Genomic DNA, 20,071 nt, shown 5'->3' with positions numbered 1-20,071 from the left:
AGCATTCTAAAGTCCAATAATCCAGAAATGTGAATCTTTTTAGGAAACACTTATGTGACTGGCTATTTAAGAAAGGAAAAGAAATTCATCTTTGCAGCCATCCTTAATGAGCATTGTTCAGTGATAATAGACAGACTTTCCATTTGGCTTTTCATGTGTCTGGGAATCAAGACATTCATAGTTTAGCATAAGAACCAATTTGGCCGAAGAAATAATTTTACATGGCTCTAGTAAGAGAACATATAAATTGTCAGTTACCCTATCTCCACCCAATTTCCCCCGGGTTGAAGTGTGCTAGGAGTTCCGTGAGTATTAGGTCAGGTTCCGATAGGCTGGGAACAGTGAGTCTCAGATCTAAGGATAATATACATTTTTTAATCCTTTAAAATAAATCTTAGTTTCAGATCATAAGTGTTGTTTAGGGACTTTGTGCTATTCCTTTTTTAAAAAAATCACCTTTACCCAGTTGCTAAAATCTACTGAGAACTTCCTGTATGATATGCCATCCTCATGGGGAGTACATTGTGGTTCAGATATTTTAGTCACTCGGTAAGAGTTGAGCATTGTTAAGTTCCAGAAGTATTGCACAAATAAAAGGTTGATAATTTTCATAAGCACCTCCAGATGTTGTGCTTGTTACTCATTTATAATCTGATCCTTTTTTTACTAGGTGTACCGGTTAATAAGACGGATTTTTTTCAATAGATGGAGTTACACATATGTTAATATATATGCGATTCGATATGTATGCTATTTTGTTGTATTGACAACAAGCTTCACAACTTCATATGTCAAATTTGCTGAAGGTGTTAACATCATAGATATTTTTACGTTTAAAAATGTCGAATTTCATGCCAAAAAAAAAGAGCATTTGCGGGAAGTTTTAATTCATTACTTTATTTTGAAGAAAAGTGCTGCTGAAAGTTAACGTATACTTCAGAAAGCTTATGGTGCACATGCTCCATCTCAAGATACTTGTGAACACTGGTTTAAGCACTTTAAAAGTGATGATTTCAGTGTGAAAGACAAAGAACGTCCAGGTCAATTTAAACCACGCTTTGATCATGAAACCACCAGAATGGGCCAGAAGACACGGTGAAGTAATTTTGCTTCATGATGACGCACCATCACACACTTCAAACCCAGTTAAAGACACATTAAAAGATCTTGCCTGGGAAGTATTAATCCACCCGCTGTATTCACAAGACCTTGCTCCTTCAGATTACCACTTGTTCCGATCGATGGCACATGCACTTTCTGAGCAGCACTTCAAAACGTACGAAAAAGTGGAAAATTGTGTCTCTGAATGGTTTGCCTCAAAACAAGAATAGTTCTCTTGGGACGGTATCCACAAATTACCTGAAAAATGGGGAAAATATGTAGCTAGCAATGGACATTACTTTGAATAAAGCACTTTTGATGTTTCTCTTGAAATTATCGTGTTTTGATTACAAAATCCGCATTATTAACCGGTACATCTAGTAAGTTAAATCTTTATGGTTGAAAGAATTACATATGTCCCCCTTTTCAGCCACCATGGACCCCTTCTAGCCTGCCCTCACCCCCTGCCCCAGGCTTTGTCCACCCTAGTGTCTGTGTCCATGGGTTATGCATACATGCATACAAGTTCTTTGATTGATCTCTTCTCACCCACCCACCTCCACCTTCCCTCTGAGATCCCACAGTCTGTTCCATGCTTTTATGTCTCCAGAATTATTTTGTTCATCAGTTTATTTTGTTCGTTAGATTTCACATATGAGTGAGATCATGTGATACTTGTCTTTCTCTGACTGGCTTATTTTGCTTAGCACCATGGTCGGCAAACTGCGGCTCGTGAGCCACATGCGGTTCTTTGGCCCCTTGAGTGTGGCTCTTCCACAAAATACCACGGCCTGGGCGAGTCTATTTTGAAGAAGTGGCGTTAGAAAAAGTTTAAGTTTAAAACATTTGGCTCTCAAAAGAAATTTCAGTCGTTGTACTGTTGATACTTGGCTCTGTTGGCTAATGAGTTTGCCGACCACTGGCTTAGCACAATACTCTCCAGGTCCCTCCAGGCTGTCCCAAAGGGTAAGAGAACCTTCTTTTTTACTGCTGCATAGTATTCCATGGTGTAAATGTGATTCTTATGGCTGATGGCTGATCTTTCTGCCCTTGAGCTGAGAGTTTTGAGGCAAAGTCAGGAATCACAACCATTTAAGAAATTTATAGAGTTCCTAGAGTCTTGTGGTCTGGCGATGAGTTGTATATCACCCTCTTTAACAAGAAACACAACCACTATCTTTCTGCCTATGCCTCTCTCTCTCCCTGTCTCTTATCTGCTTGGATTTCCAAGTTCATGTTCAGTGCCATCACCTTTTCTGAGCAGCTCAAGGACATCTGTATCAAAATTACCTGGAATGGAAGTCCTTTGTCAGCACAGATTTCTAAGCTTCCTCAGAAATTCTGCTTCATATTTAGAGGTGTGAGTGGCAAGGGAAAGCCACAAACTTTAAATCCACCATAGGTGATTTTTGTATTTTTTCAGGTTTGAAATCCACTATCCCAAGGATTCACAGAGTGTGGGCCCTGAACCTCCAGCATCAGCGTCACCGGGGAACTTACTAGAAATGCAGATTCTCAGTACTCATCCCAGACCTACTGACTCAGAAACTCGGGCTGGGGGCCCAGCAATCAGTTCTAACAAGCAGCACATGTGATTCTGATAGAGGCTGCTTTGGTGTGCCACATTTGTTCTGTTCTCAATGGAGCTGAAAGCTATTGGGCATCTAGTATCACAGAACAGAAAGGAGGATTTGTTTCCAAAGGGTTCCAGGAGCACTGGGTTATAATATGATTTTACTTATCCAAGACCACTGAACACCCACCCATCCATCCGTCCGTCCGTCCATCCATCCAAACATCTATCTAATAAAACGCTTTTTAAGACCCAAAGATATAGAGATTATCTAGAGATACTACCATGCATTTTAACCCTGATACCTGCAATATAAAAATTCCTTGGAAAATTCTGTCCCTCCTACTTACTTACCCATGGCATACACTTAGCTCTTTGGAATTATGTAATGAAAAATGGATGGTTTAATTCTAATTAAATTGCAATTGTTGAGGCCAGTGGCAAGCCTAGCACTTTCGTCAAAGATACTATGTTAATAGTATTTAAAATACATTCAGTCTATTCTCAGGATTAAAGGAGGGCAGGATAATTTGTAATGAATGTTAAATACTAATCCAAACTCAGCCTTGGGCTTACTCATCGCTTTAAGCAGTTCCAGGCCTTAGGATAACTTCAACTGATGTTCTTTTAAATGAATTTCATTGAAAAATTAGAACCAACACTTTCCTCTTCAAGTGAGGCTGGAATTGAGCTCAAGGGAATTTGCAGGGCTGTTTTACATTTTTTCTAACTTTAATCTGATTCTGATCTACAGATTAGCTCTTTTTAAAAAGCCAGTATGTCTTTTGACTTTGAATCAATCTTAGGGTATTAGCGTAGGAAAGGTATTTGGTGATCATTTCTTGCATATTCTCTGGGGGAAGGGGGTGCACCTAGGAGACACATTGCAATGTCTGGCGAAGGTTTTTGTTGTCACAATTAGAAGGTACTACTGGCATCTCGTAGGTAGAGGCCACAGATGCCTCTAACCATTTTACAACGCACAGGACAGCTCCTTGCAACAAAGAATTATCCAGAGAAACTGTCAATAGTGAGAGAAACCCCATTTTTTTTTAGAAGAAACTTCATACCCCACAGTGTTAGAAGTAGAAGATTCAATGGAGGGGCTGGTGGTTCCTACACCCTGTAGACATTTCTTCAGTACCCTCAGGATTCTGCTAATTTAAAAAACATTATAAAAGTACTGTTACACTATATAAAATTTTAATACAGAGAGTCTCAAACAATTTACCAAGCTGAGCTGTTTGTAGTGTGGAATAAATGCTTTGTTTTTTTCCACAGGCATATAGGTTTACATAGTTTTAATCAGTTGCATATCCTACTTTTCACATAATCCTGTCATACATTTCACATATTGCTTCAAGCTTCATGCTGATTTTTCTGTGTCCTTATAATGTTACTTTTAATAAATGAGTGAATTTAGCTATTTACCCCTTGTTGAACTTGTAGCTTGCTTCTAATTCTGCTGGCACATAGTGAACCTGAATGTAGATCTTTACTTCTGCTAAATTGAAATCTGCACTGGAATTAAAAGCGACGAATTCACTTCTGAGGCACCCATGGAACATCAGCTGAATATCCTGTTTTCATAGCATCAGTAAAAATTTCTAAAGTAGGAGGTCAGCAATAGAATCATGGTCATGTCCGAATTTTAATGACATGTTTCATGAACTCTTTAGGAAATCTTAACCATCTTGAGGCTCTTTTGGGGAATAAATTGAGTTTCCTCTTCATTTTAAACTATAGACTGAGGTTGTTGCATTTACTTTTACTTGGGAATTTATTATATTATGGTTTTGTGTGTGGGGGGGGTATTTATTTTTTTGGTGTGTCTTAGGATTTTTGCTCTATGGTTCCACTTCAGGAACACTTCTCTGCTTGCTAATTTAAAAATAAGATGTCGATAGGAATATAACTTAAAGTTTTTCATGAAAGTAACATGTTGTCATCTGTCTTGTATTTACCTACCTTACTCTAAAAAGCATGTGATTAGCTCTGGGAGAAGGGTGCCTAGAAATCACTACCTTTGCCCCATTTGACCTTGAGCCTCTGAAATTATTGAGCCCTTAATATAGTGAGAATTCATAACCCCGGTTTTATTTGTAACAATTGGAGTCACATGGTCATTCCAGAATTGTTACATATTATATGATACAGTTCTACTTTAATAGCAAATAAAGTTTTCATTCAGCAAATGGCTATTAAAAATCACAGGAATCATGAAAATTAGATTTATCTGGGCTTTTGCAGCTGTCTGAATTCCTGTGGCAAGATAAATGCCAGGTTATTTTTTATTGCCAGACTCCATACTTGGGGAAACCATGAAAGCCTTGGAATGTCCTAAAAACTGTCACAAAGATACAGTTCAATTCAGACTCTAAAAATGCATTATTACACACTTCTCTCTCCCCCAAAACACTGCTGTGCTGTCATTTCTTTCCCTTCAACCCCCAATACTCCTGGCATGCTGCTCACATAATATTGGCTTCATATTTGACATAAAATTCTGAAAACATTATGAGTATAGATTATGAGTTTTATTATTAAATCAAAACATATAGCTACATTTTATTATCTTATTGTTTGAATTAGATTCTTTTTGGTTTGTTGTTGCTGCTGCTCAGTAATGTGCCATATCTATCTATCTATCTATCTATCTATCTATCTATCTATCATCTATTTATTTACCTTATGACCCTCTTTACCCATTTCTCCTACCCTCATTCCCCCCACCTCTGGCAACTACCATACTGTTCTCTGTATCTATGAGCTTGTTGTTTCATTTTGTTTAAGTTTAGATTCCACATAGAAGGAAGATCATACAGTATTTATTCTCTGTCTGACTTATTTCACTTAGCATAATGCCCGCAAATTTCATCCATGTTGTTGCACATGGCAAGATTGCATCTTTTGTTGTTGTTAATCTTCACCCAAGGATATTTTTCCATTGATTTTTAGGGAGAGTGGAAGGGAGCGGGGGAAGGAGAGAAGGATAGAGAGAGAGAGAGAAACATCGATGTGAGAGAGACACATCAATTGGTTGCCTCCCGCTCATGCCCCAACCTGGGCCAGGAATTACTGGTAAACCTGAAACTGAGGTATGTGCCCAGGACCCTTCAGTCGTGGGCCAACACTCTAACCATTAAGAAAAACTGGCTGGAGAGGTGGTACAATTTTTTAAAATTTTATTTCATTAAAAAAAATCTGCTTACAAACTCATTCAGAGGACATAAAAACCAAAGTGCCAGATCCAGGTGTTTGGGTATACTAGTTAACTCCTGGCATGCATCACTTTTTCCCGGTACACTGGTACCTTCTGCAAACTGTTGTTTCAGAGTGCGAAGTAGATGGTGAGGGTAAGTCTTGCAGACTTAAGTCCACCTGGAAAAGTCTAGGCTAGGAAAGACATTTATTTTCAAGTCTTTGGGGGAAAGGATGAAATCTATTTTAAGAGTTACTCCTGCTTGTTCAGACACTGGGGAAAGAGGACCTTATACAATAAAAGAAGAGAATTTTACAGGTGTCTCTATTTCCCTTTGGCATAAAACCAATGACATGAAATCAGGTACACACCCTGTGACTCCCCACCTTGCTGCCCCACCTGAGAGCTTGACCCGTGACCTCACCAGACAGGAGGGAGGACAGGCCTGGGATGGGATGTTAAGTGGAGAGGTGTGTCAACCTCTCTGCAGTTAAGCATGCGCAAACACAACAAAATTGGTTTTCTCGTTTCTGAGAGGATGTGTACACTTGTATGCATGTGTGTAAGTTGTGTTCCACTAATCCCAGTCAACTTTGTATATTTTTTATGAAAATTCTGATTTGCAAAATATAGTATCATGGGCAGGATTTTCAGATGTCTGATGCTTTCCTATTTGTTCGTTTCTCACAGGGGTCCTTAAACTTTTTAAATAGGGGGCCAGTTCACTGTCCCTCAGACCGTTGGAGGGCCGGACTATAGTTTTTTTAAAAAAACTATGAACAAATTCCTATGCGCACTGCGGGCCTGGAGTCGGCTGCTAAGCAGGACAGGCAGCGGCACCCGGAGGGCTGGATAAATGTCCTCGGCGGGCCGCATGTGGCCCGCGGGCCGTAGTTTGAGGACGCCTGCTAGAGTATATATATATTTGGAGTACTTAGGATATGCTAGGCACTGTGCAAGCTTTAATTTTCTCAAAAACATTATAAGATTGTAGTCTATTACTATTTTTTAGCAGGGGAACAGAGCTAACAAATGGCAGACAAGACTCAATCTCCAAAAATTTTTCTAATAACCACTGCTCTACGATGTCTAGAGAAGAAAAAATTACAAGCTTTATTTAATTCATAGAAATTGCCTACTTTTGGAAGAAAACTTTCTCTAGTGGTTTTAATCAGAAGTAACAGCAACTGACTGAGATACTCTTTCTTCAAACCAGGGCCTTTGATCAGATGGTTAATATTTCCCTTAATGTGTCTGTTCTCCTCATATCTGATGACCAGTTCTTCTGAAGGTGTTACACAGAGTGGGGTTCAAATCCTGCCCCTGCCACTTACAGGCTGTCATTTCTTAGCCAAGTCACTTACCCTCTCTGAGCCTCAGCGTGTTCATCTGTAAAATGGGAATCATGATAATCCCATCCTCAGAGTGCTGCATGGAAGATTAAATGAGAGGGGACATGCCTAGAGCTGAGCATAAGATCTGACTTGAACTGAATGCTCAATTAAATACTCAGAAAGTGTGAAAGTAAAAAAGAAAGCATTGTCAACCTCATGACAAGTCTTATAAAAAAGTCTTATGAAAAATATCTACTACAGTTCATATGGACAGAAACATACAACATAGCCTCAGTTGTATATATACTTATCTATGGAGACCACATGGCTAATTTTGACCCATGGACAAATTCTAAGGCAGACAGCTGGATACCTCATGCATATCTTGAGATTTCCCACCAATTCCAGGAAAGGCAGCATAGCAATTTAATAGCACACTTAATCCCCATCCAAATGGCTTATGTCCTATAGAGTCTCCCTTCGCCCTAAATTCCCTTTCCACCTCCGCTTCTCCCTAAAGTTCCTGCACTGCACCTGGCATTGTGGCTTAAATCTTGGCCACACTTAGACTAATCTCTGGGGCCGCTTCCCTGGAAATTCAGGCGGATTCCTCATTCCTTCCAAGCCTTGTCAGTAATAAAGTGAGCCAGCCCTTTCTCCTCTGCCATTCTGAGGAAATTATTCAGGCTTGAAGACGGGAATTTGGCTTGGTGACATTTCCAGAAAATACACAGAATTGTTATGAGCTGTGGGTATATTTTATTCTTACTTCTGCCAGGTTTCCTTGAAGGAACGTATTTTTGAATGTCCAGTCTCCCTAAATGAGATGAATTTAGACTCAAAGTAAAATAATCACACCTTACGTTAGACTAAATTTTAGAGTTTTCAAGAAATAATCATCTACATTTAGCTTCTTAGATTCTCATGCTAATCCTATAAATAATTTTATAGGTGAAATACACCTCATTAGAGAATAGTTCTGCTGGGTACTTTGGAAAAGGATTGAGATTTTCCTCACATATAAAGAGAATGTTGGGGCAGCCGGGGGGCAAAATAATATTTCTGGTATGGGCATGTGTGAAAGAGTTTTTCACTAACCCGGTAAGTCAGCCCTTCCTATTCTACTAGAACATTTATGAAATGCTTTTTCTCGTGTTTTAACGAAGTGTATTGATCGGCCTTCTAAAAGGAGCTGAAACGCTGTAGTTGGAAAACAGAGATTCTTTTGCAGAGCAGTTAGTGAATAGTCAGCTCCAGAATCATACACGACAAAATGACAGAAAGGTCCATTTAACTAATCTTCATAGTTCCTAATACACTGTAGCCAAGAACTCTAGAAATGTGTTTTTTGTTTTTTTTTTGTGATAACATTTTAGGGCTAAAGTATATTATCTAAAATTCACTGCAAATAAGAATATAAAATATATGCTCTTTCTGCACTCCCAGTTTTATATTTAGTAATTTAATCATAAGGGACCTACATCATGATCAAAAATTCTAAGAGTTTGAAACTATGTTCCTGATGGGGAATGAGAGGCCCATAAATTTCAATCATACTTGTGAAATGCAAAATCCTGTTCAATTTACTACACAGGTATTGATAAAAGAAAAATCAGGTACATAAGTGACCAGTTCTTAGCCCTTTGCAAGAAGGAAGAGAACATAGATATATCTCAAACAAGATGGTCAGTTACCATCTATTAGAAATGCCCAAGATGGAGTAACAGGAACTGGATTTACCTCCCAACTGAAAGAAATTACCAAAAGAAAAAAAACAAACACACACACACACACACACACACACACACACACACGAAACAGCACTTTTCAAGACGCTGGACATCAGGAAATGAAAGACAGGGATCCCCGAGAGATGGGAAACAAATGAGGTGAGCCCTATGTTGCTCTAGGTTATTGCTGTGAGAGAGTTCCTAGGCCCTGGTGCAGGAAGGCAGAATTCAGGTGGTGCCCAATATAGACCTTAAGTTAAGGAGACAGAACTGAGAGTCCAGGGAGACCAAGGTGGTAAGAATTCACAGGATAAAATTTCAGAGAGGTGAGAGCTGCACAGAGAAAGAACTCCAGAGATCTACAGAAGGTCCCCCTCAATATTCAGCAGAGTACTGATAGCACATACATGTGAGGAGTTGACCTGAAGCTGGGGGATTAGGGAATAGTGCCAGTTGCTTACACAGGGCCAGAAATCATGCCTTTTCCATCCAGTGAAACTGGAAAACTTATGATTCATAAATTACTGGGGAGAAAACTTAGGAAGGTCTTGCTTCAATAACAGAGAATAATTAAGCCTTCAATTAAGCACCACACCAGACTTGCCTAACAAATCATAACAGAAAGACCCAAAGGACCAAATTGTTTCCATGTAACTTGACTGCCTCTCAAAACAAAGCGCATGAATATTTATAGAAATACGAAAGTATTCCACATCCAAAAGCTATAATTTCACAATGTTTGGCATAAAAAGAAGCAGAAAGATATGACCCATATTCAAGAGCATAATAATTCAAAAGCAAACCAGAATGGACACAAATGTTAGAATTAGCAGACAAAGATATTAAAACAGTTACTATAACTACATCCCCATGTTAAAAAGTTAAGTAGAGACATGGAAGATAAAAAAGATTCAATAGAATTTTTAGAGATGAAAACTGCAATGTCAAAGATGAAACAATATGCTACTGGGATTAATGGCAAATTAGATTTGGTAAAAGAAAAAATTAGTGAACTTGAAGATGTAGCAATGGAAATTCTCCAAAATAAAACTCAAGGAGAACAAAGGTTTTTTTTGTTTTGTTTTTTTGTTTGTTTGTTTTAATGAAAAGAGCATCACCCTGGCTGGTATGGCTCAGTTGATTGGAGCATCATTCAGTTCACCAAAAGGTGGCAGGTTTGATTCCTGGTCAGGGCACATACTCAGGTTGTGGGTTCGATCCCCTATAAGTTCTTGTACAGGAAGGCACTAAATATAGCTGCATATTTCTTATCTTACATATGAAAATAGCTGGAGGATCAATCAATCCTTTGACAAAGATCTGGGATGGGATAGCAAATAAATTATTTTCATGTGACAATATTTGTTGAATGGTAATGGCTCTGCATGCGCTGTGTGAAGACCTAATTGGAACATGAACCTTGTAACAAGTACTGTAATTGATTAGTGATGTCTGCCATGGGTGTGGGAGTGAAGCATGGCAACACCCCATCCTGTGCATTGATCTTCCTTGGCTAGGAGTTCTGAGTTTATCCTTAGACTAAAAAGAGTGACGTCAGTTATTCTGTTGCAGGACATGAAAACCATGGCAGAAAAGAAGAACCAAGTCTTAATTACAAACCTGGAGATGCCTCTCTTCAAGAATATTACATGGATGTTGCTTTCCTCATTGATGCTTCCCAAAGAGTCGGAAATGATGAGTTTAAGGAAGTGAAAGCTTTCATAACCTCAGTGCTTGATTACTTTCACATTGCCCCAGATCCACTGACTTCCACCTTAGGGGACAGAGTGGCCGTCCTGAGCTACTCTCCACCAGGCTATATGCCCAACACGGAAGAATGCCCTGTCTACCTGGAATTTGATCTGGTTACTTACAGTAGTATATACCAAATGAAACATCATCTCCAAGACTCTCTTCAACAGCTCAATGGAAATGTTTTTATTGGCCACGCCCTGCAGTGGACAATTGACAATGTCTTTGCGGGAACCCCCAACCTGAGGAAAAACAAAGTTATCTTTGTTATATCTGCTGGAGAAACCAACCCCTTAGATAAGGAAGTCTTAAAAAATGTATCTCTGAGAGCCAAGTGTCAGGGCTACTCCATATTTGTGTTTTCATTTGGTCCAATGCACAATGACAAGGAATTAGAAGAATTAGCCAGCCACCCACTGGATCATCACTTAGTCCAGCTTGGCCGAACCCACAAGCCAGATTTGAACTATATCATCAAGTTTGTCAAGCCATTTGTCTATTCAGTCAGACGTAAGTTATCGAACCTTTTCTTCTAGTGCTTTTTTTAAATATTTTATTTATTTTTAATTGAATTCATTGGGTTGACATTGGTTAATAAAATTATATAGGTTTTAGGTGTATAATTCTATAATACATCATCTGTATATTGTATTGTGTGGTCACCACCTAAGTCAAGTCTTTTTCCATTACCATTTTACCCCCTCCTACCTCTCCTGACCCCCCTTTTTCTCTGGTAATCACCATATTGTTGTCTGTTGATGAGATTGTCTTTTTTTGTTGTTGTTTAATCTCCTTCATCTTTTCACCTAGCCCCTGACCCCCGCCCCCCCTGCCCCCCCGCCCCTCCCCCACCCCGTCCACCTCCCTGGTAGCTATCAATCTGTTCTCTGTATCTATGAGTCTGTTTCTATTCTGTTTGTTAGTGTGGGTTTTTTTTTCATTAGTTTCCACACATAAGTGAAATCAAATAGTATTTGTCTCTCTCTCACTGGCTTATTTCACTTAGCATAATACTCTCCAGGTCTATCCATGCTGTCGCAAAAGGTAAGATTTCATTCTTTTTTCTGGCTGAGTAGTACTCCACTGTGTAAATGTGCCACAGCTTTTTTATCCACTCATCTACTGAGTGGCACTTGGGCTGCTTCCTTCTATTGCTATTGTAATACATTTAATACCTCTGTGTACAATCCACCAGGTGACTTAGTAACACGATCCCCACTTCAGTCAAGAGTGGTAGAGTCTAAGACATGCATAGGAGGCAGTGAGAAAACCACAAAGAAAAATCTCAGGACTTACTGATATTGAACTTTACTGTTACACTGTCAAGATCTTTGTCAGAAAACCCCCATATGGGTAAAAAGTGTCTTTGAACCCTGACCTGTGAAAGTTTCCTATGTACTAAGTTCTTTTAATGAATTTTATCCTTAGTACAGCCCTCACAGAAAAGCATCAGTATCCCCATTTTACGACGGAAAAAAACTAAGGTTCAGAGACATTAAATAAATTGCTCAGAAGCTCACAGTTAGTAGTTGGCAAATTCTAGACTTAACTCCATGCAGTCTGACTCCAGGAGTGTCCATTAAACTATACTTCAATTCCTAAACCCTCAACAAGAGACACTGCTGTAATAAATAATATCCCACCACCACCACCTTCCTCCTCCCCAAGGACTTTATTTATCTCCTCATTATAAGTTACCTTTGGTTCTGACTTGAATTCATATGAACCCTGGGCACAGATCTCTTCCAGAGCCTCTGCCCAGAGAGCTGGCTCAGGAGTAGCCAGGCAGGAGAGTTAAGGGTGTCTCTTCACAATGAGGCTTTGAGAGTGGCTGCCCCAGCCTCATGTGTTGTAATTTTAGACATGGGTATACAGGGGTGGGCAAACTTTTTGACTCGAGGGCCACAATGGGTTCTTAAACTGGACCGGAGGGCCGGAACAAAAGCATGGATGGGGTGTTTGTGTGAACTAATATAAATTCAAAGTAAAGGAGCGGAGGGGAGAACAAGAGAACCCTCCACTCTTTCGGCTCCGCGGGCCGGATAGAACAGCCGAATGGGCCGGATCCGGCCCGCGGGCTGTAGTTTGCTCACGGCTGGTACCTAAGAGCTTATAGCAGCAAGCAAATCCTGGCCTGTGCTGGGGATTAGGAGTGGGGCAGAGGCCACATTGAATGGTTGTCCATAGCTCCTGCAAGGTGACCAGGGAATCTCGGGGTTGCAGATTTTCTGGCACTCATAAAGCTCCATGAATCTTGGAACTCAAGATTTATATTTAGTAGCAGACTTATCACTTGCAAAATATGGTGCCTTCTTCCAACCCCAAGATAAATGGGCCAGGCAATTTCAGTTGTTAATGGTGTCTTCTAGAAAGATCCTCCTTTTATAGGGAGAGAAACAGATGATTAGAAGAGATTAAGAGTTGTCCTTGAAGTATATCACGAGCCTGTGACATACAGAGCATGAGAATGTTTGACTCAATCACAGCTGTATCTTATTGACTTTGCCACGGCGTATTGCGATGTCAGAGAGTGCCCACTTTGCTGAGGCCTTTATAAAATTAATTTGCTCTTGAAAACATGTCCAACCACAGGAAAAGATGAACTAGATTTGGGTGATGCTCAGAATGCGGAAGGGTAAAAATGTAGATTAACAAGGCCACTCTCTCTCCAGGTTCCATCAACAGCTATCCTCCTGCAGATCTGAGACCCAAGTGTGTTAACATCACCTCTCCCAACCCGGAGAACGTGGACATTGAAAACACTCTACAGTGAGTTGGCAAATTCACAGTTTGGGTAATAATGCAGCTGGAAACAGTCCTTAAGAGAATAATTTGAAATGAATGGAGTTTTAGTTTTTAGGGTACAAGAAGTTTGGTTGTGAGATATGTGTATGCGTGTGTTGTGTGTTGTGTGTGTGTGTGTGTGTGTGTGTGTGTGTGTGTGTGTGTGTGAGAAATGCCCTCAGTTTGTGATGACAGCACAGATTGGGTATTACTAAAAGACCAAATGGGACGCACATTAGCAAGAACTATGTTTCTTTTCTTCGGCTTTTACAAAAAAAAGAGGCCCTTAAAATACCTTATTAGTAACTCTATAACCCCCCTCTCCTATGGGGTACTGCAGAAAACTTACAATATCAAAGGTTAGATGTAACCATCTTAGAGTAGCAGAAAAACATGAAAAAGAAAAACATTTGCCGTTTAGTAAACTAAGCCCATATGAAGATTGGCAGAAAGAGTCTTTTAAGTTTGATTTTGTAAAGTACAACCCTTAAGTACTCAATAAAAATTCAGTGATGAAAATAATATTGGTCTGGAGTCCTCCACCACTGACGCAAATGTCTAATTTCCCTTCAGAATATTAAAAAATCACCCTTCAGTCAAATTCCATCCACCAACTGCATTTGGACCATTCCAATCGCATGCATAAAATTGATTCCTTTTGAATTTATCTGGCTGTATTGACATTGAATCCTGCAAGGGACTTGGCTAATGTATTTTTCCTCTCTTCTCTCTGTCACTTCAGCTTTATTCCTGAGGTGTATGAAATAAAGGCAGAGAACAGTGAGCCGGTCGGTGAATTTGGTTCCCAGGAGCAGCATGTCTTTGTATTAGGGAGCAGTGATGAGAATGGTTCTGGGATCACTACTGATCTGATCCAGAAGTTATACTCGCTCTTTTCAGCTGGGGAACTGATGATGAAAGACAAGGAAGAGGCACATTCAGAAGAAATTACAGCTCCGGCAAATGATAAACAATGAGATAAAAAAGGTAACCTTGAATACAATAGACTTGAAAACCCTGGAGTATCTTCGTTTGTTTTTTTTTTTTCCTGATGGAAGATGAGCAATGAGAACTCATTGACAGGTGGAGATGATAGGATGGAGGGGCTTATCCTCTAGGGCAGTGGTAGGCAAACTGCGGCTCGTGAGCCACATGCGGTTTGCCGCTCTGTTGACTAATGAGTTTGCCGACCACTGACCTAGACTCTCGATTCCAATAATTACAGGCTGTTGCTGTTCCTTGTGATTAAGCTCCTGTCCCAGTGGTCGGCAAACTCATTAGTCAACAGAGCCGCAGTTTGCCGACCACTGCTCTAGGGTTACAAGGGGTCCCCAAAGTAAGGGGCCAGGGAGATAAAACTCCAGAAAGGCAAAAAGGGAATCAGTGGTGTTGACAAAACCAGAACTAAAATAGGTATAAATGCTTGGTGGGGGTCAGGGGATAGAGATGAGATGTGAGAGGAGCAAGATCAAGGTCTGCAGGTCCTGAGTAAACAGGACAATCCTGTACGCTTGTGCATGATGGAGGTGGAGAGGAACTGTGCAACTAGCCTCAGGGGCTGCCTTCTAGCTGAGCAACCAGGGCTTCCCCAGTCTGAGATGCAGGCTCCTAGCTGAGTGACATCTGGAGAGAACAGGCTGCTGTGGTTCTGAGGCCTCTGTGGTGGCTGAGGGCAGCTTCTTAGGCTGTGTGGGGAGGCGGTGATGGACCTACAGCTAAAGAGAAATAGATGAACAGGCATCTGTCGTAGGCTCCAGGGCAGCTACTCTCAATCTTTGCTGTGTACCAAAATCAGGTGGGAAGTTATCCTATCTAATAAAGACGGAATATCCTAATTGACCATCACTCCGTCACAAAGATGGATGCACCCACAGCTGAGGCCAAGTTCCCTTACGGAGCCTTAACAAGCAATCAGCAGGGACCTGAGGCTACGCCCTCCCCCACCCACATGGGGCTTGACAGGGGACCTTAGGCTGTGCCCCCTGCCCTGGCATCAGGCTGGGGGACCTCAGGCCACACCTCCTGCCTTGGTACCAGGCTGGGGGACCTCAGGCCACACCTCCTGCCTTGGTACCAGGCTGGGGGACCTCAGGCCACGCCCCCCACCCGGCGAGGCTTGATGGGGACCTCAAGGTGCGCTTTCCATTCTGGTGCTGGGCTAGGGGATCTCAGGCTGCTCCCCCCACCCCAGCACCAGGCCGGGGGACCTCAGGCCGTGCCCCCCCACCAGGTGGGGCCTGACAGGGGACTTCAGGCCATGCCCCCCACCCTGGCACCAGGCCAGGGGACCTGAGGCTATGACCCCTGCCTGGCAGGGCTTGACAGGGGACCTCAGGCCATGCCCCCCACCCAGCAGGGCTTGATGGGGTACCCAAGGTGCACCCCCAGTGCTGGGTTGGGGGAACTCAGGCTGCTCCCCCATGCCCAGCGGGACTTGACGGGGGACCTCAGGCCATGCCCCTTACCCAGCGAGGCTTGACAGGGGATCTCAGGCCATGTCCCCCACCTGGCGGGGCTTGACAGGGGACCTCAAGGCACGCCCCCCGCCCCATCTGAGGGACCTTAGGCCATGCCCCCCATCCTGGCGCCGGGCCAGGGGACCTGAGGCTACGTCCCCTGCCCAGTGGAGCTTGACAAGGGTGGGACTGGCTGGGTCTGGATCTAGCCCAATGTGGGGGGGGGACAGCCGGGTCTGGGTCTCACATGATTTTGAGGCACATGTGGGTGGGTGGGGACTTGGCTCTGGGTCCCCCTTTTAATGTGCACGAATTTCATGCACCGGGCCACTAGTCTTAAAATAATGATTCCTATGTATCTACTAAAGCTGAAAATACGCATATCCTGTGACCTAGCAATTATACTCCAATGTATATACCCAACCTAAAAATATGTACTCACCAAAATTCATGTACTAGAATGTTCATAACAGTACTATTTGTCGTAGCCCCAAAGTGGGTACAAAATCACCCAACAGCAGATATGAGAAATAAATTTTGGTGTAGTTATATAATAAAATACTGTGTATGTATGCAATATGTATATAAAACACTATATCTATACTAATAAAAGAGAAACATGCAAATTACTGTCACTCTGCTATGCTACCAGCCAATCAGAGTGAGTATGCAAATTAACCTGAAACCATGGCAGCAGCCCCCCCCCCCATACACACACACCAGGGCTTGGGGCCTGTGGGGATTAGAGAAGTCGGGCCCCAGCGCCTGAGGCTGGCTGCAGCCAGAGAGACGAAGAAGCTGCCTGCCCTCTGATCCCAGGCCGCAGCCAGCTGCCTATTTCTCCCACGGATTAACTACAACTGAAAACTCTGGACAAAACACAAAAGCAACTGCCTGAGAACTCTGCAAAGTGAACAAAAGCAGACACATTGTGAAGGGGCATGAGTTTCCTGCTTTCTTTTCTCTTTTCTTCTGGGGCTTCATGCTAAGGATGGGCCCCAGCAAAACTCAGTAGTGACCCCATTTCTCTTGGCAGAAGAACTAAGATGGTGGAAGAAATTCCCATATTTTCCCTCTTTCCTCTCATGGTTTTGCTTTGAAGGTGGGCACAGTTTGGAGCTGAGTGAAAGGCCAGAGAGAAGAGAACTTGAAAAGGGGATCCTCTAATCCTAATTATGGGATCTGCAGAAGTCCCAGGCTCTCCCCTAAGTTGTACAGGGTTGGGGAAGACCCAAAACAGGATAGCAAAGGCTTTGGACAGTAAACTGAGATTGAAACCACTATCCACAGAAGTGACACAGCACCTGCGTTCTGAACCTACCTGGTTGATTGCCTGCCATAAAAATTTTTTTTTAATTCTACAGAGAATTATAATAGGACTTGGAGTCTGTACAATAGAATACTCAAAATGTTCAGAATAGAATCCAAAATTATGCGACATACAGTGAACCAGGAAATGTGAACTATTTTCAATAGAAAAGACAATCAACAGATGCCAACCTCGAGCTGACTCAGATGTTGCAATTATTAAAAAGACATGAATGCAGCTATTTAACTATCCTCCATGAGAGAAAGCAAACAACTTGAATTGAAGAGAGAGATAGACATCATCAGCAGAGAAATAGAGATAACAATTGAAGAACCAAAAGGAAATTTTAGAATTAAAAAATATATACAACATCTGCAATTTAAAAATTCACTGATAGGTTCAATAGCCCAGTGAAAATGACAGAGAAAGAGTCATGAACTTAAAGATAGACTATTTACATAATCCAAAGAGAAGAGATTTTTAAAAGTGAACAGAGCCTCAGAAACTTGTGGAACAATATCAAAAGGTCTAACATTTGTTTCATTTACATTCCAGAAGGAAAGTAGTAAGTTAGATTTGTTCAGAAAAAAAAAATATATATATCTGAGGAAATAATGGCCAAATGCTTACCAAAGTGGTAAAATATATAACTTTACAGATTTTAAAACTCAAAGAAAACCCCACTCAGACACATTATATATTGCTGAAAGCAAAAGGTAAAGAAAAATATTAAGTGTCTAGAGAAAAACTACATATATCAAAAGAATGAAACAACTATTCAAATGATTGTATATTTATCATTCAAAACTATCAAGGCTAGAGGACAGTGAAACAATATATTTTTTCTTTAGTATTGAAAAAAAAGACCTATGAACACAGACTTTTATAACCTTTGGAATGAAAGCAAGTGAAGACATCCTATCTAATAAAAGAATAATATGCAAATTGACCATCATTCCAACACACAAGATGGCTGTTCCCATGTGGTCAAAGATGGCTGCCCCCATGTGGACACAAGATGGCCACCACAAGATGGCCAGTAGGGGAGGGCAGTTAGGGATGACCAGGCCTGCAAGGGAGGGCAGATAGGGATGACCAGGCCTGCAAGGGAGGGTAGTTAGGGGTGACCAGGCCTGCAGGGGAGGGCAGTTGGGGGCAAACAGGCTGGCAGGGGAGCAGTTAGGCATCAATCAGGCTGGCAGGGGAGTGGTTAGGGGGTGATCAGGCAGGCAGAAGTGGTTAGGGCCAATTAGGAAGGCAGGCAGGTGAGCAGTTGGGAGCCAGCAGTTCTGGATTGTGAGAGGGATGTCCGACTACCCGTTTAGGCCCAATCCTACTGGGATCGGGCCTAAACGGGCAGTCGGACATCCCTTGAGGGGTCCCAGATTGGAGAGGGTGCAGGCTGGGCTGAGGGACACCCCCCTCCTACCCCCCCCCCCCCTTCACAAATTTTGTGCACCGGGCCTCTAGTTCTCAGATAAAAGAAAATTAAGAGAATGTGTTGCCGACAGACATATATATTCTAAAGGAGAATTATGATTGACAACCAGGGAACTGGATTGAGGGAGGTCAATGACTGGTGACTGAAAGGGCGAGAGAACTGAGGAAGGCACTCAAAGTACATCCCTTTCAAGTACTTTAACTCATAATGAAAAGATATTTAGATGTCAACTTTAAAATATGGAAGTTAAGAGGACATGATTTTTTCCCTTTGAAGTGGGTACATAAGGAAGAGTGTTTAAGTCTGTAGATGGGAGCATCTCTACGATGCTGTCATGGGCCAGGTTCCCTGGCGCTGACCCTGAGTTAAGGACTCATGTGCCTGTAACTTACTGAGGAGATGCTCACGGGAAACCAGGAAGGGAATGGAGGAGGCAGGACAGCGAAGGAATGGAAGCCAAACAAGGTATTATCTGGGGCAAAGTGCCATAGAGGACAGCTTTAGGTTGCTCCTCTCAGCACTAGGGCATTTGAGTTTCGACTGAAGAATCATTCTGCCCCAAGGCAAGGAAGTTGGTTTTTTTTCACTTGTAGATCTTTGATTGGTCAAGGGCTGCCCAAGGGAGAGATGAACACTCCCAGGTACTCAAGCTGCAGATGGTTAAAGCGGCTCCCGTGGCTGCAGGGCAGCCCTGCGAAGAGTAATAGGTGTTGATGCCAGAAGCAAAAGCTCACATGGGGGTGGGGGTAGGGAGATGGTCAAGGAGGGAAGAGGAATAAGAGGAGAAGGAATGTTGTTGAGAAATTAATGTCATAAAAAGATCAGAGGGGTTCTGGGCAGAGCCCTGACACTGTCTACCACACATTCCTTCTAGCTTCGATTCAATGATACCAGCCACTGAATGTGCTACGCATGGAATTTCAGATCATGAATATATCAGCGTTTTTCCAGGAAGAAGTATATCTATAATAGTTGTACTTATATATTGCTCATTTGCATCTATTATTACAATAAAAGCCCTGAATTGAGCTTTTATTTTGACTACTGAAAATGGCAAAAACCATGTGTGTTTATTTTATGTGTGGCATATAAAGCAATAGTCTCTAGAGATAACATTTTAAACTAATCTAAGAGCAATCATATTTTTATGTTTTGCAGCTGGTGAGGACACACGATGATCATAGCAGAAAAGAAGTTAGCGCCATTGGCATGTTTAAATCCCTGTGGCCCTAACCAGAAAGTATAAATAAATTTTCCCTTAAAGGTGGAGGGGTAAGTTGCAGGAATTTTTCAACTTTTACAATTGGCTAATAATATACTGAATTTGTCCTGTTCAAATCTGCGGGAAAGACTTTTCTGAGTGAAGGCATCAGTGAGCAGAACTGAGAA

The 20,071-nt window shown here is 41.8% G+C and overlaps 1 protein-coding gene across 1 annotated transcript in view; it reads left to right on the top strand.

The window, feature by feature from the left end:
* COL6A5 (collagen type VI alpha 5 chain) overlaps positions 1-19,867 on the top strand; it is a gene marked incomplete at its 5' end in the record, with an annotated part of 83,147 nt that extends 63,280 nt beyond the window's left edge. Inside the window, 4 exon segments of the mRNA XM_080672233.1 lie at positions 10,513-11,202; positions 13,365-13,461; positions 14,219-14,463; positions 19,841-19,867. Of these exon segments, the coding sequence (XP_080528359.1) occupies positions 10,513-11,202; positions 13,365-13,461; positions 14,219-14,453 (1,022 nt within the window). The 3' untranslated portion in view covers positions 14,454-14,463; positions 19,841-19,867.
* Positions 19,868-20,071: the final 204 nt, after the last annotated feature.

The sequence above is a fragment of the Plecotus auritus genome (assembly GCF_963455305.1).
Source record: "Plecotus auritus genome assembly, chromosome: 6".
Lineage (NCBI taxonomy): Eukaryota > Metazoa > Chordata > Mammalia > Chiroptera > Vespertilionidae > Plecotus > Plecotus auritus.
The sequence above is the reverse complement of the archived record's forward strand: the minus strand, read 5'-3'. Positions and strand labels throughout refer to the sequence as shown.